Source organism: Mirounga leonina, unplaced genomic scaffold (genome assembly GCF_011800145.1).
Source record: "Mirounga leonina isolate KUSES-001 unplaced genomic scaffold, KU_Mleo_1.0 Mir_126, whole genome shotgun sequence".
In the NCBI taxonomy this organism is placed as follows: Eukaryota; Metazoa; Chordata; class Mammalia; order Carnivora; family Phocidae; genus Mirounga; species Mirounga leonina.
Window position 1 is genome coordinate 10893628 of NW_023270314.1, and position 26864 is coordinate 10920491.

At 37.6% G+C, this 26864-nt stretch overlaps 1 protein-coding gene across 8 annotated transcripts in view; it reads right to left on the minus strand.

The window, feature by feature from the left end:
* CNOT2 (CCR4-NOT transcription complex subunit 2) overlaps window positions 1-18078 on the minus strand; it is a 119142-nt gene extending 101064 nt beyond the window's left edge. For 5 of the 8 annotated variants that reach the window (XM_035002143.1, XM_035002147.1, XM_035002150.1 and 2 more), the window contains exon 1: window positions 17979-18078. Coding sequence is in view for 2 of the 8 variants with exons in the window: in XM_035002140.1 (XP_034858031.1) it covers window positions 14339-14461 (123 nt within the window). In the remaining 6 variants the exon portion in view is untranslated. Of the gene's footprint in view, window positions 1-14338; window positions 14666-17978 lie in introns of those variants that run through there. The other 3 variants (XM_035002145.1, XM_035002140.1, XM_035002142.1) reach the window with 2 other exon arrangements.
* Between the last annotated feature and the right edge of the window lie 8786 nt (window positions 18079-26864).

Here is a 26864-nt window from a genome sequence, read left to right on the forward strand (position 1 = left end):
TTGGAGAGAAGTGGAAAAACCAGATCCCTCATACCTTGCAGGTGGGAGGGATCTACACCCCAACGTGGGACTCAAACTCACAACCCCAAGATCAAAAGTCACAAACTCTTCCAACTGAGCTAGCCAGGCACCCGTCCTTATTCTAAATTTGCTATATATACCAAACACAAGCACAAAGCCTACTACTGTTCCCCCATTTTAATTTTTTCTTTCCAAAGGTCAAATTTAATTTGATACAAGCATTATCAGAAGTCACTTAAACCACAGCAATGCTCACGGTCCAAATACAAACTTTAATAACCTTTTATAGTTACTTAGGTGAGTTAAAAACTATCTTCTGGTCACAAGCACACATTACTGATTTAATCTGCTATAAAACACATTAATTCAATTCTGCTCCAAAGCCAAATAAAAATATTAATGCATTCAGCAAATATACAAACATTCATATAGTACTTAAATACCAGGCAATAGCTTGAATGGGGGATTAAAAAGAAAAAAGCATTAATTTCAAAAGCCCACAAACAGTGAGGCATGTCCTAGATACCTACTAGGCATTAAATTAAAATTTGCTGAATGAATAAATGGCATGTAGAAAACAACTACTACAAAACCTGACTCAAATACATATTAATTTCCTGGCTGCTTTCTCCCCATTAGCATTTTACTCTTTGAAATAATTATCTGCCAATAATGAAGAGTCAGAATTACTGCTATTTTTTTATCTTTATATTTCACTAAGTCTTTCAACCTGTGAAAAAAGTTTATGAATTACCTTTAATTATCATTTTAATTAGCAAAAACCTACAATTTTGTGACCTAAAAGTCAACTAATCAAGACCTAAAAGTAATCGGTTTCACTAGATGAAACTTTTAATAAACATAAATATGTTTCTTCAAACCATTAATGAATACTAATAAAAAGTATAAAACCACAACTTTATGGGTAGGCACAATTTTGTTAGTAGATAAAAAGCAGACACTAAACACCTCTGTCCAAAAATCACCATTAAATTACATTACTATTTTTACAAAGTGTATTTTATAAATACACGTGCTTTACATATGACATTTACATGCAATTTCTTTTAACACTTAAACAACTACAGTTACCTTCATCTTAGAAAGAGGAAACTAAGCTTCAGAAAAATTAAGTAACTTGCCTGTAACATATAGAGTGGCGAAACAAGGATTCATGCCAAGGTCATTTAGCTCTAAACCTTGAATATCTTTCACTATTAAATCATCCCATTACATAATGTAACACAAATTTAAGTCTAGTGACACACGTACACAATCTAGAAGAGGTTTTAGCATTCTTATGATAGAAAAAGAAATGCAGAATTGTGGAGGGAGGAATATTACTGTGCTAAATATGCATTCATTCAACACGTTTTAGGCACCTGTTAGAATAGCGCAACAAAATACTAACCAAAAGAAATGAATGACTGATACATAAAACAACACTAACGAATTAAAAATGTCACGTTGAGCAAAAGATGTCAGACACAAAATAATGCATACTGTATAATTCCACTTGTTCAAATCTCTAAAAAAAAAAAAACCTCTAATCTATAGTGAAAGAAAGCAGATTGGTGGTTGCCTGTGGCCACAAATGAGGACTGCCTGAACGGTAAGCTTTGGATGTGATGAGAACGTTTTTATTTGGGTTGTGGTGATGGTTATGGGTGTATAAATTTGCCAAAACTCATTGTAAGGGACACTTAAATGGGTGCCTTGTATTATATGTATGTTTCCTTTACAAAGTTGACTTAAAAATAAGAACGGTAATAAAGCACTTAAGAAAAAAGGTACTCGTTCCTATAGATACCAAACTGAACGTGGGTCCTGCCCTGAGAAAGAATAATAGAAGATATATGTATTTTTTTAAAACGTCCTAGAATACTTAAGTAACATATTAAATTCCTTTTAAGGGGCGCCTGGGTGGCTCAGTCGTTAAGCGTCTGCCTTCGGCTCAGGTCATGATCCCAGGGTCCTGGGATCGAGCCCCCACATCAGGCTCCCTGCTCAGCGGGAAGCCTGCTTCTCCCTCTCCCACTCGCCCTGCTTGTGTTACCTCTCTCGCTGTCTCTCTCTCTCTGTCAAATAAATAAAATCTTTAAAAAAATAATAAAAAAATAAATTACTTAAAAAAAACTTAGTATAATAAATATTTGACAGAAAGTAGTAGTAGTAATAGCAGCATTGGCTTGTTTTCTTAATTGCCCTGTCCTCTCACAAGACTTAATTCAGCCATCTAAAGTTTCCTTACTAAGTTGTAGTCTTTCTGCAAGGAAAATTAAAATCATACATGAACTTTCAAATGTTATACGTATATTTTTAATCTGATTGCGTAACATCTTGCTTCCCAACCTAAGAGCTAGTTCTATAGATGTAAGGATTTTTCTTAAGTAAACAAAACAGCCTCTCTTATAATTCAGAGCCATGGATAAATTTGGAACTTCTGGCATTATAAAGAAAACAGTGCAGATTTTCAAACTGGGCTCCAACAGTGGGCCATGAAATCAATACAGTGTATTAAAACTCACATGTTTAAAAACATGTTTTATAAGAGAAGGTATCTGAATATATTTTGCACTAAGGGAACTGTTTTCTGAGCCTTTGTGTCCCCCAGTCACACACACATACATGGACACTCACCCTGCATCCACAGTATAAATCCTGGTTTGGGGGGGTGGGGAGTGAAAGCCTCTGGAAGTATGCTAGGGCAAGAATGACAGTTTAATGAAAGAGCCATAAACTTTGAAGTCAAAGACCTAAGTTCATATCTTGGTTCTGCCACTCATTAGCTATTATGACTTTGAAGAACTACAAGCTACCCTACAGAACATTTACTTATTAATTGTAAAATGGAAACAATTCAACCAAATGCATAACAATTGTGCAGAGTGAATATGAGATCATTTTACTCGGAGTTAAAGCCAAAGTCCTTTTGATGGCTTACAAAATCTTTCCTGACATGCCTCTGGTCCTCTACCTTCTCTGAACCTACCTACCATTCTCCCCCTTTCCCACCACACTCCAGTCACATAGACTTCCTTGCAATTTTTCAATTGTAAAACATCAAATCATAAGACATCCTTTCTCAGGGCATTTGCACTTGGTTGTTGTCCCTTCCTGGAACCTCTTTCTCCTGGCTATGCAGAGGACTGCTCCCTCACCACAGGCTCACTCAATCACCTTCTAGGAGAAGACTTACATGACCAGCCAATTAAAATCTGCATCCCATACATATTTCATACTCTCCTGGTCTCTTTTTTCCCATACCCGTACCACCCTCTGCCATACCATGTCTTATTTTTTTATTTTATACACTATATTCTCTCAGAACAGTGCCTGGGGCACACAATAGGAGTTAAATATTTGCCAAATGAGTCAATAAATAACATACAGAAAATATCTAATACACTTTGTCTAACCTCCTCCCCAATCAAACCACTTGCTTTTTTCAAATTCACATATGGATATCAAATTAAAGCCCTCTAAACAACATAAGCTTAAGAAAATAGTAAAATTACAACCTTATTTTGGCATTTAACATAACATCTTAGCTACATTTTTACTGCTGACATAACAAATTAGGCAAAAATCTCTTAAACTTTTACATTACTATTCAGTTTAAACCACTTTTGTGGTGAATTTTGATATCGAACTTCTGTATGTTAACATCACTTCATATTTGTGTGGTATTAAATATGATTTGCTTTTCCCCCAGGATATATAAAATGATGCTTGGAAGAGGACCAGAGATGGGATTATAACACTTTATTATTTTAGACTTATTTTTATTCTTAGTATTATTATTGAGAATGAAAAATATGAACAGAAAACATGTTAAACACAAATTATACAATTAAAAAGATCCACTCTCTGAAAAACAAAAAAATACAAATTTTTAAAATTCCAAGTTTATACCTTCAAATTTTAGGACAATTTTTTTTTTTTTTTACACAACCATACTCAATGTCATTAACAATAAAGTGAAAAAGACAATTCACACATAGCTGGTGGGAATGTAAATTGGTAAAGCCTTGCTGTAAGAAAAAAAGTAAGCACTAAAAGCTTTGGAAAATAACCTTTCATACATTCAACAATTATTTGTCAGGCCCTACATAACATTTCAAATACACATTAGTGAACAAAGCTGATTCAATCCTTACTCACAAGAGACAAAATTGTTAAAATAATGATTATATGATAAATGTTATAGGAAAAAAGCCTATTTATGAAAGGGCAGCTGAGGAATGCTATAGGTTGCGCTGAGTGCTATACATAGACTGTCACTTACTCCTAACAATCCAAAGAGGTTAAGTATCAATATTAAGCCCCTTTCACAGGAGAAGACACTGGAGCTTGAAAAGTAATTTGACTAAAAACACAGCAATTACTTAATAAGCACTGCAGCTACCTCCAATACTTTAAAATAATAATTATAGAAGCATTTTTTTAAGCAGGCGCCACACTGGGCATGGAGCCCAACAAGGGGCTTGAACTCATTACCCTGAGATCAAGACCTGAGCTGAGATCAAGAGTCAGACGCTTAACCGACTGAGCCACCCAGGTGCCCCTAGAAACAATTTCTAAAGAAATATTCAAATGCGCAAATAAGAATTCAGGTTCAAAAATGTTCATCAAAGTGCCATTTATAAAAATGAAAAATCAAAACAGATGTTCAATAATAAAGATTTAGGTCATTTATGCTCTGGCCATTAGGAATCATGGTTTGGATAAATATTGAATGACACCGGAAAATGCTTATGATCTAAGGGTGTTTGTTTTTAAAGATACAGGTTGCAAATCAGTAAGTATAGCCCAATTTCTCTATTACAAAAATGGGAACAGTGACTGTCTCTGGATGTTCTCCCTTTCTTTTTAAACTTTCCAGCATTTTTTGAATATTCCACATTACCCTGTTACTTTAGTAATCAGGGAGAAATACAAGAGACGACAGTGTTTCACATACACACATACACACACAAATATCTGCCCAGATTAACAGTTCTCTACTGTGCAAGACTGTCAACTAATTTTTATTTTCTTCTTTTTCTCATCTTTATTTTCCACTTTTCTATAAGAATTTGCTATTATCACTTTTTACCACAGACTCCTTTAGCATGACCTCACATTTTATTTGCTTCGTATAAAAATTTAAAAGTAGCAAATACTATTATTATTTCCTCAGTATATCATAATAATGTTCAAGATTCAAGAATCCAAAGTTGTAAAATAAGTAAGTTATAAGGAAACTATTTGTATTACAATTCTTCTCTTTTAAAAAAGTTCAACTTCTGAATACATTAATTTGAATAATTTTAGAAATCAAAAAAATTTAACTGTTCTTTGAGCCAATTAATAAGCCAGAAACAAAGATAAACAGTTTCTGAAACAGTGTTAAAACTGAGTCTAATTTTGTAAAATCAAAACTCGGGGCGCCTGGGTGGCTCAGTGGCTTAAGCAGCTGCCTTCGGCTCAGGTCATGATCTCAGGGTCCTGGGATCGAGTCCCGCATCGGGCTCCCTACTCAGGCAGGGGGAGTCTGCTTCTCCCTCTCCCTCTGCCTCTCCTCCCCCCCCCCCCCCCAGCCTGTGCACTCTCTCTCTCTCTCAAATAAATAAAATCTTGGGAGCCTGGGTGGCTCAGTTGGTTGGACGACTGCCTTCGGCTCAGGTCATGATCCTGGAGTCTCAGGATCAAGTCCCGCAACGGGCTCCCTGCTTGGTGGGGAGTCTGCTTCTCCCTCTGGCCCTCCCGCCTCTCATGCTCTATCTCATTCTCTCTCTCAAATAAATAAAATCTAAAATAAATAAATAAATAAACAAAATCTTAAAAAAAAAAAAAAACCTACATTATCTTTGCCATGTCTTAAAATTTCAGCACTCTATTTGCCCAAGGCTGGCATATACAATTAAAAATAAAAGCCCTTTAACCATACAATTTAGAATGTAAACTATTCTGAAAGATGAATTCTCTAGCTACTCCTACTAGTCAATTCCAATTTTACAAGAGTGACAGTAAAAGCAATGCCCTTCCCTTCAATGAACAACAATCATTTTCCAAATTTCATTACTCTGTGATTTACTTTCCTTACTCTGCTACTGCAACTACTTAGTACTGCTTTCCTTATATGGTATTTAATGCTTCAAAGGACTCACTACCCAAGAGATCTTACAGATTTAAGATAAGAAGGAAAAAAAAAGCAGTAAAAGTTATTCATACACATCACATAAACAAAGAATATACAACAGTTTCAAACTACTGCACTGATACGCTCAGAGCTCTAATTGTAAATTACAAATGAATTTCACTTGTAGGGAAAACAGGCATGATGTTCACAAAAATATGTTTGACTAACAATAATAAAGAGAAAGCACACAAATATAGTTACAAACAATGGGAATAACCCAAACAACATTTACCATCTTTCATCCTTAATGAAGAGGAAATGAAGATGAGGCAGAGTTCCTGCCATATTTACTTACAGAAAGAATCAGGACTTCAACATGCAAAAGCATCCAAGCATTAACTGGCCTACTCTGAGGAACACTCTCCACACTCCCTCCTCCCAAAAGTCCAGTAAGCCAGATACTTAATTACATAAAAATAAAGGGAAAAACCACATGGACACAACAGTACTACAGGGTAAAATAAAGTGAATGAATGAATGACACAACTTAAAACTACTAGTTGTATTACAACCATTAATAATCAGGAATCATCACTATAACACTTTCACATTGCTTTACAATTAACCAAATGCTCTTGCTTTCATTATCTCAATTCTCATCAGCAACATTAAAAGATATAAATGACTAAAAAGCTGAAGCTCTTCAATACTAATTGATTTGCCCAAACACATAGCTAATAAATTCATGGAACCCAGACTAGAACCCATTTTCTGAATCCAAGTGTGGTAGTCTTTCCAAAACAATGTATTATCTCTGTTAAAGATGAGCACATACTCAAAGGTAAATAAATGACTTGAGTTTCTCAACTTTCAAAAAATAAAAGATAACTTCTACGCTAATTATTCCCTCTAACTTCCTCCAGTATTCTGGAATATTTACTCTTCATAAAGGAAAAGAGATACAAACCAACACTGCTATAAACCTATTGTCAAGATGTTCTACATGATCCTAAGAAGATATTTTATTCCTTTTAAGGACATAGAAACTGAGGCAAAGAAAAGAAGCTTGCTATAGATAGCTCAACATAATTCAGGTTGTAAGTGGTAGACACCTAAAACTAAGGCTCTCTCCATTAGATTTACCCATTTATCAAAGGAGTTACTAAATGCCTATTATATGCCATAAACCATGCCAAGAGCTTCAGATAGAGCAATGTTAAGATGTATTTATGTTACTCAAAATACCACACAAAATACTTAACACAATGTCATCTAAACAAAATTTCTGGTAGGAAAAACATGTGTAAACTCTTAAAACTGTGGCTAATTCTCTTTTGCTTCAGAATCTCATCTTTAAGTAGCAATCCCACTACAAAAACAAAACAAAACAAAAACCCCCCAAGAGACTTTATTCCTTACATTAAATCTATTTATCCACATTTTTCAAATGAAAAAAACTGAAGTCTAAGGAGGATAAGTCAGAGAGCTAATTAAAAGTGGTAGAATGGTCATTCCCATTCAGACTGGCTAGTACCAGAGAATTTAATGACATCATGTAAAATTGCAGTAAAATTTAACTCTCTTTAATAGGAATCATAATCAGTTCCATCTTACTCAGCCAAAAATGAACTAAATAGACCATCAGGTAACTTGGGCAGCTCCAAGTCATAATGGTAAATTCATAAACTTTTGCTATGAAAATTGGTATAGAATGCATACTATCAAAGTAATAATTTGCTCAAACTGCATTCTTAGGGAATCAATTCTTTCTGTTTAAAAACATACATTTGGGTTTTTTTTTGCATTTTGGAATAATGCTAACAACCTAAAATGAGTACGTAATTGTTATATAGTATTTTAAATAACATACACACATATCTAAGCATTGTAAAATAAGCACTTGTAGTAACATAACACAGGTTTCTCCACCATCCAAAGGTAAAGTATTCCTATGAAATCTTGCAGTAAAGAGAAGCAGTTACCATTAATTTGTATGGAAATTTTTTTGAGGATTCTCAGAGCCCCCCAAAACTTTTCTCAGGCTTTGCTGCTATCTTAGGACACGTCTTGCTAACAAATGCACAAAGTAAATCAAGATAAAGCACAGCTGCCCCCAGACACAGTTCAAAGCCATGGCAGCTTGATGCTGAGTGTGGTTCCAGGGAAAGGGCCCCTCTTGCTGCTCAGAATGTGCGCTGAGAGACTCACTGTAAAACAAACACTAAACGCTACTTTCATTTTCCACCTTCTCTCATAAAGCAAAAATCCCCTTCTTTCGGTTAGGGAAAACAGATACTAATGGAGGTATTTCATAAAAGCGAAGTGGCATAATGGGAACTTCTGAAAAGGAGGGGATACCTGTATAGGTATCATTTCCTATGAATAAATCTATCACTAACTCATATTTTTGGGGTTATTCTAATTTATCCAAGTAACGCTAAATCTTATGCCTGCAAATAATGTCAAATAACAACATTTAAATTTTGCCTGCCCTAAGACATATGTAACAAGTCTCATCCATCAGTGTAAAACTTCTAACCACCAGATTGGCTTATATGCATAACAAGTTCTCTGGAAGAGAGAAACTTAAGAGTTTCAGTCATATACTTCTTAATAAATAAAAAATCCTGCCAGTCTGAAAATACTCAATTTTTTAATGAAGGAAATATATTCCTTCAAGAATTTCACACCATCATGCTCGTGATTTTAATTATAATTTGTGGAATCCAAAAATCCCCCCCAGCACAAATCTGATTATCACTAGCATTGCTAAAAAAATTGATTAATTATCCCTCATCATGTAAGAAAGTGTCCCACACAATGGCAAGTTCATTCCTTCAGCCAACTTCTCATTAAGGTCCCAGAACTCCATTAAGAACTATAGCAGATTACTTTGCAATTCTCCAAATCCTACATATTCTCCCAGGCTCAGGCTCAGTGGATCTGCAATGCTGATCGTGTGCCCTCCCCCACCTAGTGAACTCCAAATCACCCTTCAGAACCCAATTCAAACATCCCCTCTTTGAAAACAACTCACTAACTCCCTCAAACAAGGTTGCTCTCCTCTAACATGTTATCTACCACAAAAAACGAACTTCAAGAATTATTCAGTCACACCTATAACAGTGCACGGCAGTGTACTGAACCGTACAAAGATTAGAACATGAAAATCATTACTAATTAATTTCTAAAGAAAATCTACTATGAACAACTTTGCAAAACTAAAAACTCTTAAAGCATCTGATTATTGTCTGCTAATACAAAAAGTTTAAAGTTTACTCTCCTTTATAATTTTCCAATAATACAAGCAGACTCCCAATTCCACCTCATCATGGCCTCTTAGTAAAAAATAATCCCTCCTCCCTATAGCTTTCTATAAGTTATGGTAAATTGCTGGATCCACCACAGTACTTTCAACAGTTGAAAGACAAGGACTGTCTTAATCATCTCTTTTTCCCTTTAGAGTTTACCCCTATTTATGCTGAAAGCACTAAGTAACTGTTGATGAAATTTCTTGTTATCATGTGCAAAACTTGACCCCATCTCAGGGCCCTCTGTTCTTTCTGTCTGGGAAACAAACCATTCACCCAGATTTTTGCATGGCTTTCTCTTTTTTTCAGTTTCTGCTCAAATGCTACCTCCAAAAAAGGCCTTCCTTCATACCCTACTTAAAATGGTTTCCTTCTTTAATCCCTAATCAATTGCTATACCCTTTATCCCTCTTTATTCTCTTCATCACAATTAATATCTGGAATTATTTGTTCATTTTCTGTCTCCCTCTCCAAGATGTAAGCTCCATGAAGGCAGAGACTTGTCTTGTTCACCATCATATATACCTAGCACTACAAGCAATGTCTAGAAAAGAATAAACACTCAAATTATTAAAGAATTTATGTGAAAGTACTTACAATGCTAACATTCAATCACTTGAGCCTGAAATTTAAACAAACAATTTCTACCCAAATGTTACTCAAAAACAAGTAAATTCTATGAATTCTGCATCTGCAAAGAGACGAAAAAGACTTGACTTTCTAAAACCACAGAATTTTAGGGTGGAAGTAACCTCAGAGATCAAGTCCAATGGTTTTCAAACTATGCTCTGAAACACCTAAAGAGCAGGCAGAGGTCAGATTCCCTGAAGCACTGGACTACAACTGCTTTATACATATACATCTATTTTAGGATGTGTGATATACACACACACACACACAGAATACAAAAGTACATTTTACATCAAATTTAAACACTTTGGATACTGCTCTCTGCTGCCAGGTTAAATAGTTCTGCCATGGATCTCAAAGTCTGGCTTGACAGGTCTATGAATACATCTATAATTTCTGGTAAGTGGGCAGAGATTAGAAAGGTTATAGCTTTACTTTTTTTCTAATCTAAGGCCAGACAGGCTCAAAATTATAAAAACTACACCCCTAAAGCACTATTTTGTGCACTAGTAAATCAAGGCAAAGCTCAAGGCATATTTGCTCAGCACATGCTGTCCTTCCAAAATGACTGTGCAATAAGTTTATAGAATGTGAAATCAATGTGCTATAATATTAATACCTATTCTTATTATAACACAATATTATTTAAAGTTCTGGCATTTCTTGATAAATATGTTTACAATATTCAAAAACGTGAACTGTCATATTTTGCCAAAGTCAAGCTTGAAACAAAAAATTTCCTGCTACCTCTCTTTCAAGTCTATGTTTATTATCCTGAATCTGCAAGATGACCAATTAAAAATAAAAACCTTCCACTTACACCTACTTAATCTGATAAATCAGGATAGAGTAGCATTAGCGTAGCATTAAACTGAGAAATATATTCGATGCTGAGTCCAGTCTAAGAATAAAATGGTCTTTATAATTCCCAATTAAATTTTATTTTTCTATTTTTTTTAAAGATTTATTTATGTATTTATTTGTCAGAGAGAGGGTGAGCGTGCATGCATGCGCACAGAGGCGAGCACAAGCAAGGGGGAGCGGCAGGGAGAGGGAGAAGCATGCTCCTCACTGAGCAAGGAGCCCAATGCAGGACCTGATCCCAGGACCTGAGCTGAAGGCAGACGCTTAACCGACAGAGCCACCCAGGTGTCCCACCAATTACTAACTTTAATAATAATCAAAGCAGCTTGATTGTTCTATGTTAAAGTTAAAATATAAACTTATTTAAAAAGTAACCATCAAAATGACAGCCATGTAAAGATGAGATAATGGGGGCACCTGGCTGGCTCAACTGAAAGAGCACACAACTCTTGATCTCAGGGTTTTGAGTCTGAGCCCCATGTTGGGTGTAGAGATTATTTTAAATAAATAAACACACTTAAAATTGATAATAATGCATATGAAAGTGCTCTGCAAGCTGTAAACCATCTTTTAAAATATTAAGTAGTAAAATTAAACCAAAAGGAATCAGGTCTTTTGAATGACATTAATTATTGAATACTGTTATGATACCACTCTCTAAAAACTCTTAAAACAACAGAAAACTAAATACAAAATTTGTATGAAGGATAAGCATAATTTACAATGTAAAAAAGAACACAAAAACACATTCCTGCCAAATATGACACAAAACCAAATGTTCCTCTCCCAAACACATTGCATTACATAATCAATCATTACATTTTGTCAAGATGCTGATACAAAATGGAGTTATGTTTCAACATCCAAACATATAAATGGTAAAATGGCATATTGATATGTTTAAAAATTCGATATGTTTAAATATATCGTTATGTTTAAAAAAAAAGGCAAGTCTACATTGTTACCTAAATTGCCAGGACACATAATTTTCACTTGCTTATTTTATCATTCCTTGGCTAAGTAAAAAATTACCAAGGGTAGCTCTCATCTACTTTCACAGACAGAAAGACATTTCAATTCAGTAAAAGCAGAGAAAGGATTGGTGTCCTGAGTATTGGATCAAACTATCTTTTAAAAAAAATACCCCCTTTCTATATCTTCAGTTTTCAGTCATTAAAAAGTCTCTGGCAAATACATAAGCAAATGAAACATAAGAAAAGACTTCTAAAAACTTAAATGAAATGTTAGCATCTTCACTAAATACAATTCAGGGAATGTCATTTACTCTGATTTCTACCTCTCAAAAAATGGACACAAAACTGGTGTACAATCTCTAATTCAAACCCTTAAAAGCCAGATGTTTCTCAGAATTGGAATTTTTCAGGTTTTAAGAAGATAAAATAGTGTAGGGCGCCTGGGTGGCTCAGTCGTTAAGCGTCTGCCTTCAGCTCAGGTCATGATCCCAGGTCCTGGGATCGATCCCCACATTGGGCTCCCTGCTCAGCAGGAAATCGATTTCTCCCTGTCCCACTCCCCCTGCTTGCGTTCCTGCTTTCTCTCTCTCTAATAAATATATAAAACCTTCAAAAAAAAAAAAAGTGTATATATCATTTATAACCTAGTGACTCCCAGAGTGGCCTAGGCAGCACCAATAATCAAATACATTAATATTTCTGCAGCAGAATGTTGGAAAATTAGATAGACCAATAAAGACTATGGTTAGGTTTACCAATTTCAGTTGGAATTAGCAACTATGCTTGCAAAAAAAAAAAAAAAAAATCAGTTTCAGGGCTTTTTAGGTTTTAAACTACCAATAAAGATATATTAAGTCATCTTACCTAATTTTCATAAGAAGAATGGTATAACTGGAGAACTCCTGGGCACTCAACCATTAGTAAAAAGGTGAAGAAGAAAAAAAAATCTAACTTCAAAAGCCCAAATCTAATAGGAGCTCGTGATTAAGCAATGGCAAATATATATTACTGTGTAAATAAAAATACAGATCTTCCTCAACTTATGATGGGTTATATCCTGATAAACCTGCTGTAAATCGAAAATATCATTATGTTGAAAATGCATTTAATATTCCTAACCTACTGAACATCATAGCTTAGTCTAGCCTAAGTTAAATGTGCTCAGAACACTTACCTTAGCCTACAGCTGGACAAAATGGCACAAAGCCAATAATAAAGTATTGAAAATCTCATGTAATTTATTGAATATTACACCGAAAGTGAAAAACAGAATGGTTATATAAGGACAGAACAGTTTTAGAGGTGTATTGGTTGTTTACCCTTGTGACAGCATGGCTGACTGGGAGCTGTGAGTGGCTGCTTCTGCCCAGTATCATGGGTATGGTACAGCATATTGCTAGCCCAGGGAGGGAAAAAAATAAAAATTTGAAGTACAGTTTCTACTGAAGGAGTATCACTTTTGAACCATCATAATGTCAAAAAATCATAAAATTAACCATCATAAGTCTGGGACTGCCTGTACCAAATATCTCCTTCAACCAGTGACCTTAGCCATACGAAATACAGCAAGAAATACAGACTTAAAACACTCTGCCAGAGGCACTTTATTACTAATATCCTTCCCTTTCCTATACGTACTCTACATATATTTCTCTAAGAAGCTGTTTATCTAGCTTCCCTCAGGTAATTAATTAGATGCAAAACCATAAGAAAAAATTCAAGGGAGCAAAAGAATACAAGGTGGACCTTCTTCCCACCCCCTTTTCCAGTCTGTTGTTTCAGGTCTAGGGACTGGGAAACAGCACTCTGAAAGCATGGAGTCAAAAGACAATCTGGCACCAGTCCAGTTTACCGCGTATTTATTGATAACCTACTGAGTACTATGCACTATAGAAGGTACTAGAAATGTAACCATAAAAAAAAACAAAGCCCTACCTTTTAGGTAGGAAAGTACTTACAGTCCACTGGAGGTTATGGTAGATAGGGATGTACAGTAAATTACAATGCAGCGTGTTAGAAGTTTGAAGACTAAAAGCAGTACAACGGAAGGATTTGGGGACTCAGGAAAGGTTTCATTTAAAAAGTGACACCAGAGCAGAGTTTTGAAGAATAAGAAGTTTGTCAAACAACAGAGAAGTGGTAGTAAAAGTACTCCCACCTACCCACACAAAAACATATGAAAGAAAAAAAAAAAAGGAAAACTATCAGGGTAGCAAATATGTCCAAAATATCTAGCTATATCTAAACAGACTTAGACTCCAAGTAAGCATATAGAAAATATTATAGTGTATCCAGAAAAGGGAAATTTTTTTCTCCTACATAACTTATTTTATATTTCCGTATTATATAAGCTATGAGATGTTACCAAAAAACAAACACTATAAACCATTTTATTATTTCATAATGGAACATACCTCCAAGTGATATGCCAAGAACAAGCTGTCAGAAAAACGTAATAGGGAATTCTTTTTCCAGGTCATCCCTAAAGTACAGACAAAGTAAATAAATGAACAAGCCATATCAGTATGGCCTGTCATAGAGAGGAGCTTTAAGAATTTAAAAGATGCCAAACAGAAAAACTAAAGCAACAGAAAAAATATACATAGTATTTAAATTGAAGATGGAAAGGGTCAATGAACAAAACCAAGATAAAGGTTACAATTTTAAAACCTGAAAACTCCAGGTGCCTGGGTGGCTCACTTGGTTAAGCGACTGCCATGGGCTCACGTCATGATCCTGGAGTCCCGGGATCAGGTCCCACATGGGGCTCCTTGCTCAGCGGGGAGTCTGCTTCTCCCTCTGACACTCCCCCCTCTCATGCTCTCTCAAATAAATAAAATCTTTAAAAATAAATAAAAAATAAAACCTGAAAACTCTAATGTCCATTCTGTTTCTTTTGAGAGACAGACTTTCTGTAACAGACATCAATTTTATAGCTCTTTCAAAATATCTAGTGAAAGTCACAACGTTAAGTATCACAGGTAGAAATTATCCTTAGTAAGGCAGAATGATCACCTGTATTATCAACCTGAATGATTCCTATCACAGCACTAGATCCCTTGATATCAATATTGTATGTAATTAGATTCAAAAATTACAGTGCAACTCAAATTAACTCTGTCTGTAAAACTGCCCTACCTGGTACCCTGGTTTCTTTTGCTTCTTTGTATTACAAAATCCACCAGAGGTCTAGGTAACAAACAAAATCTTACTTAGTAGTATCTTTTCCTAAGACTGTATCACTATTTGCATAAGCTGTCCTCACTGCCTATTCAAGTGAGCACATGGAAAGTTTGCTTTTAAATATGTAATAATAGAACAAATTTTGTACAGTTAAAAATTTCAACATAATTTAAAAATACTATTTATCAGTGCTTTTAAGGAGCAAAAACAAACTTATTTTTACTACTCTATTAATGTCTACTCATTATTTCATAGATATAGATGTGAAGCATGCCTCTCTACTTTTCTATAGTATCAGAAAATCTTATGAAGCAAATTTGTCACTGAACAGGGCAAAATTATAACTTCCCATGGGTTGTGAAAAATTCTCTAAGAGTCTTTTAAGATACAAATACCTTCAATAACATTATCTACCAAAGAGATAAGAACCAAAACAACTAGGTTAGAGGCACTTCTAATGAAATCTACTCATTAATCTGAAGTACTTATTTTCTTATGAACAAAGAGAAATTTCAGGTTATAACTAAGTTAAAGTATCTCTGAAAAATCAAAAAGTAAATTAAACATCCAAATCATTAAGTAAAAATATAGGTAATTATTTCTCTTGAGGAGGAATATCATTCTGAGTTTTATCTTCAAGATCAAGTACCTCTCAAACGAAGGGGATATAAATACACTCTTACATTTTGCCCTAATTTTTCCACCACATAAATTTACTTTAAAACGGAAGTATTACAGAAACTGAGAATTTTTTACAGGCTGTATTTGTTGCTTGGTTAAACATACAGGCAATTCTCATCCCCCAAGAGTATCAGATTAGGTTACAGATATCTTTGTACAGTATACTTAGAATAAAAGGGTTCTGCTTAGGATAATTTATTTTTATTGATGCAACATTAATTAGGACGCAAAAAGTATGAAAGTTTCTCAAATCCTGTCTAAATTATGAAGTATGCACAGAAGTCACTGCAATTCACTGTCCTTTAAAAAAATGAGAAAAGTACCTTTTTAAAATTAAATGAGACTCTTACAAAGTCAAGAAAGTGGAACAGTTTTGTCTTTTGTTACATATATAGTTATTTTTCCTTTAGATTTATTATCACAAAAGAGAAGTTCAACATACAAAGCTTACTAAAGATCCTGGTCCATTAAGCAGTATTTCAATGAAAATATCTGAATGAAGACATCTAATCATTTCAATGTAGACATTTTAACCATTTCAGTCCACTGTGATTCTGAATCAACCCTTTAAATCTGGGATGAAGTTATCTTCCAAAATTGCCAAAGATATGTGTTCACTGACGTTTAAGAAATAACTGCTGTCAAATATACTAAGTATTCCCAAACAATTCAACTTAAACCCAATAGGGTAAATAGATATTTTGAAATTTCTCCCCAACACCCCATACTTTATTCCCACTTATGTTATTTCAAAAGGCAAATCAAAAGTTACACTTAACGATTCTAGAGGTCTAGAAATTCCTAATACCAAGCATGACAGGAAATGTGTTCAACTTTGAACTCGAATAAATGCAAGTACAGCCTCCCTCGTGAACAGATTTTAACTCAGTACTTTCTACCATTTCTCCAAGAACGTAAAGGTTGATATCAATGTACTTAATTATCAGAACAGGTCCAGAAGATTAAGAAAGGAGTGAAGATTCTTTGACCAAAAATTCTATAAAAATGAAAGAGAATGTGCTGCATTCGGTCTTCTGGATGTTGAAAAGTGAAGGCCTCTCCTAGGATTCAAAGGAAGTTGATGTTTAGGTTCCTTCCGAGAGGGTGGTACCCGTATGTAAGACTTTTGTGGTGGTTAATACCACATCCAGAGGGCCTGGGATAAATGCAAATTCTAAAACCTTGGAAGTGCTTTTATAAAAAAAAACTAGAATCCTCATTCGCTGAGAACAGTTAACAAGAGTCAGAGGCTTTCTCTCCTAGATGGACAACAGCCTCAACTAAAAACTAGGAGGGCCTCCTTCAACCCCACTCATTTCTTCCGTAAAACTTTTAAGTTAGACCCAAGACAGCACAAGGTGGAGAGGCCCCGGCGGAAGTAGAAACCTAGGACTAGCAACTTCACAAACAGAAGCGTCTCGGGTTCCTCCGCCGCCCCAGGACTATCCCATCTCAGTCTCTATCACTCCACGCAAGCTTCACCCTCCGGGTGCGGTGGCAGAGAAAGCATTACAGTTGCACTCCTCATTCCACCAACCATACCCTTTGGTATCCTAGGGCCTCGGGGCTCCTGAGGCCCGTTAGCCAGTCCCGTGTCCCCCCCCACCCCATCTATTACATACACACACACACACACACACACACACACAAGTTGCAGGTGATGTGGGTGTACTGAGAAAATGTGAACAGCCAGAGACCGCGGCAGCTGCTGGGAACGCGGCAGCCCCGTCTAAAGCGGACCCGGGCTCCTCGGCCACCGCTGCTGCCGCCTTCTCTTCCCCAGGAAGCAGCGCGGCGGCGGCGGCGGCTCCTCCGCGCTGGCGGGAGCCCGGCGGAGCGGAGTCTAGAGGAAGCCTCAGCTCCCGCCGAAGGGACCAGGCCTAGGATCCAGGGTTGCCGCTGCAGCCACCCAAGTACAGCGACGCTTTACGTCCCGTCCACCACCCTCCCCATACACACCCCCTCCCTCCTCCACCGCCGCCACCCCCCCTCCCCGCCCGCTCCGCTCTCCCTCTCTCGATTGGAGCCGAGACAAAAGCAACGGGAAGCGGCGGGCCAGGACGCTGCCCGCGGACCCCGGGCGCGGCCGGACCGGCCCCGAGGCATTCCCCAGCCTTGAGGGGGCCCCGAATCCGCCGCCCCCGCCGCGCGCCCCGCTGCCAGACTTCCGAAAAATTGCCAAAAACTCACCGCATGAATTTTCTTGTCCCGCGGATCCAAGATGGCGACGTATCCACCGCGGAGGCTGCTGGGAGCAAGACCTTTACCCTCTGACCCTCGCCGTGACCCCCGTCGTTCCGGCTTCACTCAAGGCGGCGGCGGAAGGTGGGAGCGGCGATTGCGGACGGGACAGGGTTGGGGGTGGGTAGACCGCTTCCCGCGCGTTCAAGAAGGGGTGGGGAGAGGCGCTTCACTCCCTCACCTTTTTCGCCGCGGCTTCCAGCATGTCTCTCACCGACTTACCGGGAGGCGCGTAGCCTCTTCGCAGCCGTTATAACGAGCAGGGCCTCTGCGGCTGCTACAGTTCCCCTGGGGCTGGGTTGCTCTGCACTGAGCACGGGCCCTGGGTCCGTCGCGGGCCGCGGGGTCCAGGGGCGGGGAATGGTGAGGTGGCGTCGGCCCGCCCTCCCTGGGGACGCGGAGCGTGTTTGTGTTTGTGTTCGTGTCGGACACCACGCCCCTCCCACGTCCGCCTGGAAGGGCCCCCACACCCACCCCACCCCCGACTCCCACCACCTGAAGCAAAACTGATCGCTGTCCCCTTTTCCTCCCTCAGCCCCCGCAACCTCCGATGCTTGTGCACGCACTTCCAGGGACTGGCAGCATGTCACCATCACCTCCTGAGAAGTGAGTTCCCCTCTGCTGAAACCGTTGGTATTTTCTACTCACCACCCTTCCCTTTTTTTTTTTTTTTAATTTGGTGGGAGGGAGCTTATTGGGGAGCAAGTTTTTAAAGCACTATTGAATGAGCTTGCGCTAGCCGAGTTAAATTTATAGCACTTTCTCTCGCTCCTACTCCCCAGTCCCCACCTAAGCTTCGGTGACCAGCTGGGCTGTAAGCAAGACCCATTGAAATTATGGTGGCTTTGGTGGAAACTTCAGGAGAGTGAAGTCTCTGTTTTTCAGAAAAACAGTTGCCACTCAGAATTAAATTTATGTTCTTTGAAATAATCTCTCTTTATTCCTTTGTATATCGATAAACGCTTTCCTTTTTGTTACTATTCGACAGTTTTGGACTGAAGAGTCTCTGCATGTGTGTTTTGGAATTGTGTAGTTTCATAAAGTGAATTGTTATTTTTTTCTATTTGAATGATAGAACTTATGAATGTAAAGTATAAGCCATTTGGAGTAAATAAAACTTCTACTTCCTTGGTGGTTTCTTTTATATAATCACTTTTTCCTTCCAAATAAAACTCATTGTAATCCAATTTAAAATTTATGATTGAAGGGCAGAGGGCATCTGTCAGTCTTAAGTGGCAAGAAAAATAAGCGTATTATAAAATGAAAGGTGACTTTGTTCTGTTTACGAAATGCAAGGTATTTTTACATATTAGTAAATGCTGTGTGAATTAATTCAAGCTCTGAATGGTGCTGATGTAGCCAGTAGAAAATATTTTGCCTGATTATTCATTTCATTAAACATTCTGCTTCACTGTTTTTCACTTCAGGAAAATTCAAGGAGGAACAACATCTCTTTATGTCCTTTCCTCCCCTACCCCTAACAGTTCCTTCCTGCCTCTTCAGCATTCTCTTCTACTCTGTAAGATGGTGTGTTAGAAGACTGAATATGCCTCTAAGTATTTGTAATCCAGCTTCATCCTGTTCTCACCCTTCTCATTGCTTCCTTTCTATTTCTGTCATGTACCAAGCTCTTTCCGGGCTATAGCAGAGACTGTTAGTTGTCCCTAAAATTTCTCCATTTTTTTAATACTAATAGACATGGACACATGGCTGTCCAGAATAAAGACTATTTTCCAGCCTCTCTGTAGCCATGTGGTAGTTCTGGCCAATGTGATATAAACAGATATGTCATGTGGCCCCCCTTTAATACCATCCTTAGAATACAATCGGTGCACACCTTCAGTCCTTTGTTTCTTTTCGTCTTAATATCCTGCATCCTGGAATATGGATGTGATAGCCTAGAACTCTGTCAGTTTGGGCTCTAAGCAAAATCAAAACCTGGGTCCTTGAGCCCCTTGTGGAGCACCATACCAGCCCTACACTCTATGTTCAAATTTTGATGTGAGGGAAAAATAAACTTCTATCTTATTAAAGCCACTCTTTAGGGTCTCTTGTTCTCAACTGAATTTAATCTGAACTGGTACTCCATCTCAGGACCTTTGCACTTGCTATTTTTTTTTCTGCCTGGGATATGCTTCTCTATGTCTATATGGCTAACTCATTCTCATCCTTCAGGTCTTAACTCAGAAATCATCTCTGACAGGCCTTCCCTGGCCACCATATTTAAAGTAGCTCCTTTTCCCATTTATTCTGTTTTTTAATAGCATTTGTAATTTATCACTATCTTTATTGTTTTTTATATGACTCCTTTCATCCTACTAAAAATTTAAGTTACATGAGAGCAGGGACTACGTTTGTTTTGCTCACTGCATTATTCACACATAGTAGACATTAGATAAGTCATGTTAAATGAATGAGACAGTGAATAAATAAAGCAATGAATGGATGAAGTAGATTCTTATCTAAGATTAGGTAATCTTTTTTTTTTCTTTTTAAATATCTTGAAAGGTTTCCTTCACATAATGTGTAAAATCCAAGCTAGGAAGCAGCTAGGAAAAATAGTGCTAAACTAATGGAATATGTTAGCTTCCAATCCTGGATAATAAAGATGTATACCTTTTTTTGGGAAATTGATAAGACTATTACACGAAAACCGCTTAATTGGTTTGGCATACTTGGCAAATCAGAAGTCAATATCACATCTGGGGCAGAAATTTCCACTCTGTAGTGGTCTGATTTATTATGTAACTTACTGGACCTCAGATTCTTCATCTAAAATGTAGGTAAGAGGAGTGCCTGGGTGGCTTGGTTGGGCATCCCGTTCTTAATTTCGGCTCAGGTCATGATCTCAGGATTGTGAGATTGAGCCCTGTGTCAGGATCCATGCTCAGTGGGGAATCTGCTTGAATTTCTCTCCTTCTGCCCCTCCTCCCACTCACACACACTCTTTCTCTAGAATAAATAAATTGATCTTAAAAAAATAAAAATGTAGATACAAATCTTAGGCTTTGAATGGTAATATAAAAGTTTAATAGTCCGACTTATGAGTGACATGTGTTATACATTACTTTGGTCATCAGGTGTTATTTTAACAAGTGATTATGTCTTGATAATACTGGCAAGGATTTAGAGAAATAGTGCTTCTTAAATGTCTGAGAATATAAATCCCCACACTTCAAGAGTGCAGTTCGACAGTATGTATCAGAAGCCTGGAGCATGTGCATTTGACCCTGAAATTCCTCTTCTAGAAATGTATCATAAGGAAATAAGAATATATGTAACAATTTTATTTGCAAGAGTATTCATTATTACATTGTTTATGAGGGTATTGGTTAAATAAGTTAAGCTATATACATATAATGGAACAGTATTCAGCCATTAAAAATGATGTGGAGGAGGGGCACCAGGCTGGCTCAGTCCAGAGAGCATATGACTCTTGATCTCAGGGTCATGAGTTCGAACCCCGCATTGGATATAGAGATTACTGAAATAAAATTTCAAAAAAAATGTGGAGGAAATTTTATTGACATGCTATATTAAGTGTAAAGAGAAAATTTAAAATGTAGAGTTAACCCTTGAATAATTCAGTGGATGGGGCACCTAACCTCCCTCCCCTACGTAGTCAAAAACTAATAGCGTGCTATTGACTAGAAGCCTTACTGATGATATAAACAGTTAACACATATTTTGCATGTTATATGCTTTATGTATTGTATTATAACAAAGCAAGCTAGGGAAAAATACTAAGAAAATCATAAGGAAAATACATTTACGGTATTGTACTATATTTGTATAAGTGGACCCATGTAGTTCAAACCTGTGTTCTTCAAGGATCAACTGTAATTCCAGTTTTGTGAAAATTTGTAAGTCTCCCAAAGATCTAACATGATATGCACAAAGGGTTATTCAGCCTTGCAGAAGTATTTTTATTTACAGCTATTTTTATTTCATTATTTCTATTTAATAGTTTTTTAATTTCCATAGAATAAAAATTGTGTATAATACTAATTAAAAGGCTACTTCTCTTTTTATAGAAACAAGTGGATAATTTGGGGCAATAGTACGACATACTCATTTGCCAAGCTTAATGTCTTTTATTCTTTCTTCTGCCCTATGCCCCACAAATAATTACCAATTCTTGTGTATATTACCTTCTAATTAAAACATAGTAATAGCAGCAACAGATGTAGCAGACACTTAAGATTCATAACATGCCAGGCACTCTTGTAAGCATTTTACCTATATTAACTCCTGAAATCCTTGCAACTACTTTATGTGCTAGAAACTGCTAAAATCTGTAGTACAGACTAAATTCTGTGTTAGATCAGAAAAAAAAAAAAAGAGGGGGCGCCTGGGTGGCTCAGATGGTTAAGCGTCTGCCTTCAGCTCAGGTCATGATCCCAGGGTCCTGGAATCGAGTCCCTCATCGGGCTCCCTGCGCAGTGGGGAGCCTGCTTCTCCCTCTTTCTCTCTCTCTGTCTCTTATGAATAACTAAATAAAATCTTTAAAAAAAAAAAGAGGACTGATGCATCAGGGATAATTTCACCAAGTGGCTGTTTAAATTCCATGTTGAATGACTGGTTAGATGTGGATGAAAGGAAGGGACGTTTTCAGTGAGGGGAATAACATGAGCAAAGGCAGATTGTATTTCCTAGGGCCGCCATACAAAGTACCACAGACTGGGTGACTTTTTTTTTTTTTTTTAAGATTTTATTTATTTATTTGACAGAGAGACACAGCGAGAGAGGGAACACAAGCAGAGGGAGTGGGAGAGGGAGAAGCAGGCCTCCCGCAGAGCAGGGAGCCCGATGTAGGGCTCAATCCCAGGACCCCGGGATCATGACCTGAGCCAAAGGCAGATGCTTAACAACTGAGCCACCCAGGCGTCCCCCACAGACTGGGTGTATTAAACAACAAATTCATTTCCTCACAGTTGTAGAGGCTAGAAGTCTGAGACACAGTTGCTTTCTCCCCAGGGGCCTCTGTGCTTGGCTTGTAGATGGCTCTGTTCATAAGCTTACATGGTATTCTCCCTGTATGTGAGTTTGTTTCTAGCTTTCCCCTTCTTATAAGAACACCAGTCATATTGGCTTAGGGCATACTCATATGACTTCATTTAACATTAATTATCTTTTTAAAGCTCCTGTCTTCAAATACAATCACGTTCTGAGGTAGTGCAAATTAGTACCTCATAAATTCGGGGGGAACACAACCCAACTCGGGCCAGCTCAGAAGCAGAAATGAGCATGGGCCAGGAACTAGAACCAGACTAAGAGAAGCAGAAGGAGGCTAGTGGAATTTATGTAGAATATGGTGGCAGATTTTGGAGTGTTTTAAAATGCAGAATGTAGAAATGTTGATAGTTGGCTTTTAATAAGTCACTGCTAATCAATCCATTCCCAAGGTTTAGTTAGCACCACAAAGGAAAAAAATAAATAAATAAGGGCCCCTGGGTGGTGCAGTCGGTTGGGCATCTGACTCTTGGTTTCAGCTCAGGTCGTGATCTCAGGGTCATAGGATCGTGGAATCCAGCCCCACGCTGGGCTCCATGCTCAATGCAGAGTCTGCTTAGTTTCTCTCTCTGCCCCTCCCCACTGTGTTTACAAGCAGGTGCGTGCGCTCTCTCTCTCCCTCTCTCAAAATTTTTTTTTAAGTCAAATAGAATCATTTGTAGTATATCTTATATCATACCCACTTTTATCACCTAACACCACCACTGTCATCTTGCAAAGATAATTACTTTAAATGATCTATGAATCAAAAAAAATATCTATGAATCATCTCTAAATTAACATGACGTAGGGGTGCCTGGGTGGCTCAGTCAGTTAAGCATCTGCCTTTGGCTCAGGTCATGATTGATCCCAGGGTCCTGGAGTCTAACCTCGAGTTGGGCTCCCTCTTCAGCAAGGAGCCTGCTTTTCTGTCTCCCTCTGCCCGCTGTTCCCCCTGCTTGTGCTCTCCCACTTTCTGTCCCTCTCTGTCAAATAAAGAAAATCTTTAAAAAAATGTGATGTAATTTTTTCCCATTCAAATCACTTTTATACAATAAAAGTTTTTTCCACATCGTGCAAAAGAATCAACAAAATACTTTTTATTTTGCTTACTCAACTACACGAACTGTTGAATGTTTAAATGCTGTTTTTTTTAATAATGCCAATTACTCTGTATGAATTATAAAGTATCTTTCACTTAAAGTAAAATAACTCCCCCAAAAGTTTCAAGATTCAATGAGTATGTAATAGTAAATCAATTTAAAACACATGTAATCAGCCAGTACATTTTTTCTGGCAATGAAAAATTAACTGAAATCTGTTTAAAAGAGAAACAGGGATTAAGTACTGAAATGATAGTGGGAGTGAAATTAATGTATATATACACAATAGGTTGATGAAAGAATTATCTGTGCTTTTTAAATAGTGATGCATTTAGTGATAGTCATTCAAATGCTGAATGTTAACCTGTTTTGTAACTGAGGAACTTAAAGTGAAAATACATTCAGTATAAAAGAAAATGAAGATTATGAAGACAATGAAACAATAAAGATTATGAAATATATAGATCCCAGGAAAACCTTGGTCCTGGTAGAAGCGATCTAAACTGCTCCCTCCCCCACTTCAACTGATTCCATCCTATTCAGTCCTCTTGCTCTCAGGAACTGTTTCATGTTTAACCTAAAATTTTTACATTGCTTATTTGTTTTTGAATTTTATTTTTATCCCTTGAAACTTCCCACATTGCAAATTGTTCATGGATGAAATATAGAGCTTAGCAGATTTCTTTTTCTACAAAACTATGGTATAAACTTGCTCAATTTTCCATCTGATCGCTAATAAATGTTATACCACGGAATTTGTAAAAGAAATCCCTTAAGGACTAAATGTGTAGAGCATGCTGCAAAGTCCAAGAAGTAAACAAAAAATGAGTATGTAAACCTACATCTGGACCACCACAGTACTGAGTCCTGACAAAATCATAACACGGGAAAAATTTTTTTAGAGAGGTGTGGTTCAGGGGCATCTGGCCCTCTCAGTCAGCGGAGCATGTGACACTTGATCTCCAGGTTGTAAGTTCAAGCCCCATGTTGGGTGTAGAGATTACTCAAAAAATTAAATTAAAAAAAACCACAGTTCAGTCCTGAAAGGGTTAAGTAGAAACCTTAATATATTATTGTTTCTAATCATCCGTCACACATTACAGTGCTTGAAAACAAAAGTCTGGCACAAAAAATTATACACATTCAGTGTACATCAGAAACAGTAGTTTTTGAAATCAAAAGTAAGTAACCTGGTTAATAATTGAGAAACATATTGTTTCATAAAGGAACTCTTTGTCAGTTACCTGGATAAACATGAATAGTTAATTTAGTTCTCAAAAACTGCATTGGAAATTTTCTGTGAGTACCCATGATACCAGTTACATTTAAAGATTTATTTATTTTAGAGAGAGAGAGAACGAGCAGGAGGGGCAGGGGGAGAGGGAGAGAGAATCTTAAGCAGACTGCCTGCTGAGCGCAGACCCCGATGCCAGACCTCATATCATGACCCTGAGATCATGACCTGAGCCAAAACCCAAAAGTCAGTTGCTCAACCGACTGGGCCACCCAGGTGCCCCAAACCAGTTTCATTTAAACAAAATGGTTGTCACAAGTCTGTTAAGTAAGAGAAACAAATATTTCACTAATTAATACATACACCAGGATGCCTTAAGTTGCCAAGGTTTAGGAAAACTCAGCAACAAGTTAAATATACTTGTGTTCAACTCTGAAACCTTTCAAAATATGCAGGGAATAAAGCCTTTAGCTCACCTTCCCAGTCTGTGACAAATTCAGTAGAACTAATGAAAACTGTCATTGGATCATCAACTCGGCTTCTATGCATATTTTTAAAATTGCATAAAATAATAAGAGCATAAGATCTAAAAATCTAAAAAGAAAAAAATAGAACAGGGGTGCCCGAGTGACTCAGTTAAGAATCTGCCTTTGGCTCAGGTCATGATCTCAGGGTCCTGGGATCGAACCCCAGGTCGGGCTCCTCACTCAGCGAGGAGTCTGCTTCTCTCTCTGCCCCTCCCCCTCGCTCGTGTGTTCTCCCTCTCTCAAATAAATAAATAAAATCTTTCAATAAAAAAAATTAGAACATACTGTACTTGAAGCATTCACCATTCTAAAATGAGTCATTGTGAGGGGTGCCTGGATGGCTCAGTTAAGCATCTGACTCTTGGTTAAGCACCGGACTCTTGGTTTCCACTCAGGTCATGGTCTCAGGGTCATGAGATAGAGCCCCACGTGGGGTTCTGCGATCAGTGCAGAGTCTCTTTGTCCTTCTCCCATCCCCTCTGTCCCTCTTCCATGTGTACACACATGCACATGCATGCTCTCTCAAATCTTTAAAATGAGTCATTGTGATGATGAATGACCAGCATCTCTAATAATGCCATAATTTGGGGAGGGGGATATGTTCCATTGTACGTATTCTTTTTAAGATCACTTTTTTTTTTAAAGATTTTATTTATTTATTTGACAGAGAGAGACACAGCGAGAGAGGGAACACAAGCAGGGGGAGTGGGAGAGGGAGAAGCAGGCTTCCCGCCAAGCAGGGAGCCCGATGCGGGGCTCGATCCCAGGACCCTGGGATCATGACCTGAGCCGAAGGCAGACGCTTAACGACTGAGCCACCCAGGCGCCCCTTAAGATCACTTTTTAAGGGACTCTACTGTTCAGTTATAAAAACATTTTATTCTACTTGAGAATCAAACTTAAGCATTTTGTGAAACCTCCTTATGATGTCTACAGTGACTATCTCAAACACAAAAAAATTTATCTTCAACCTGTTACC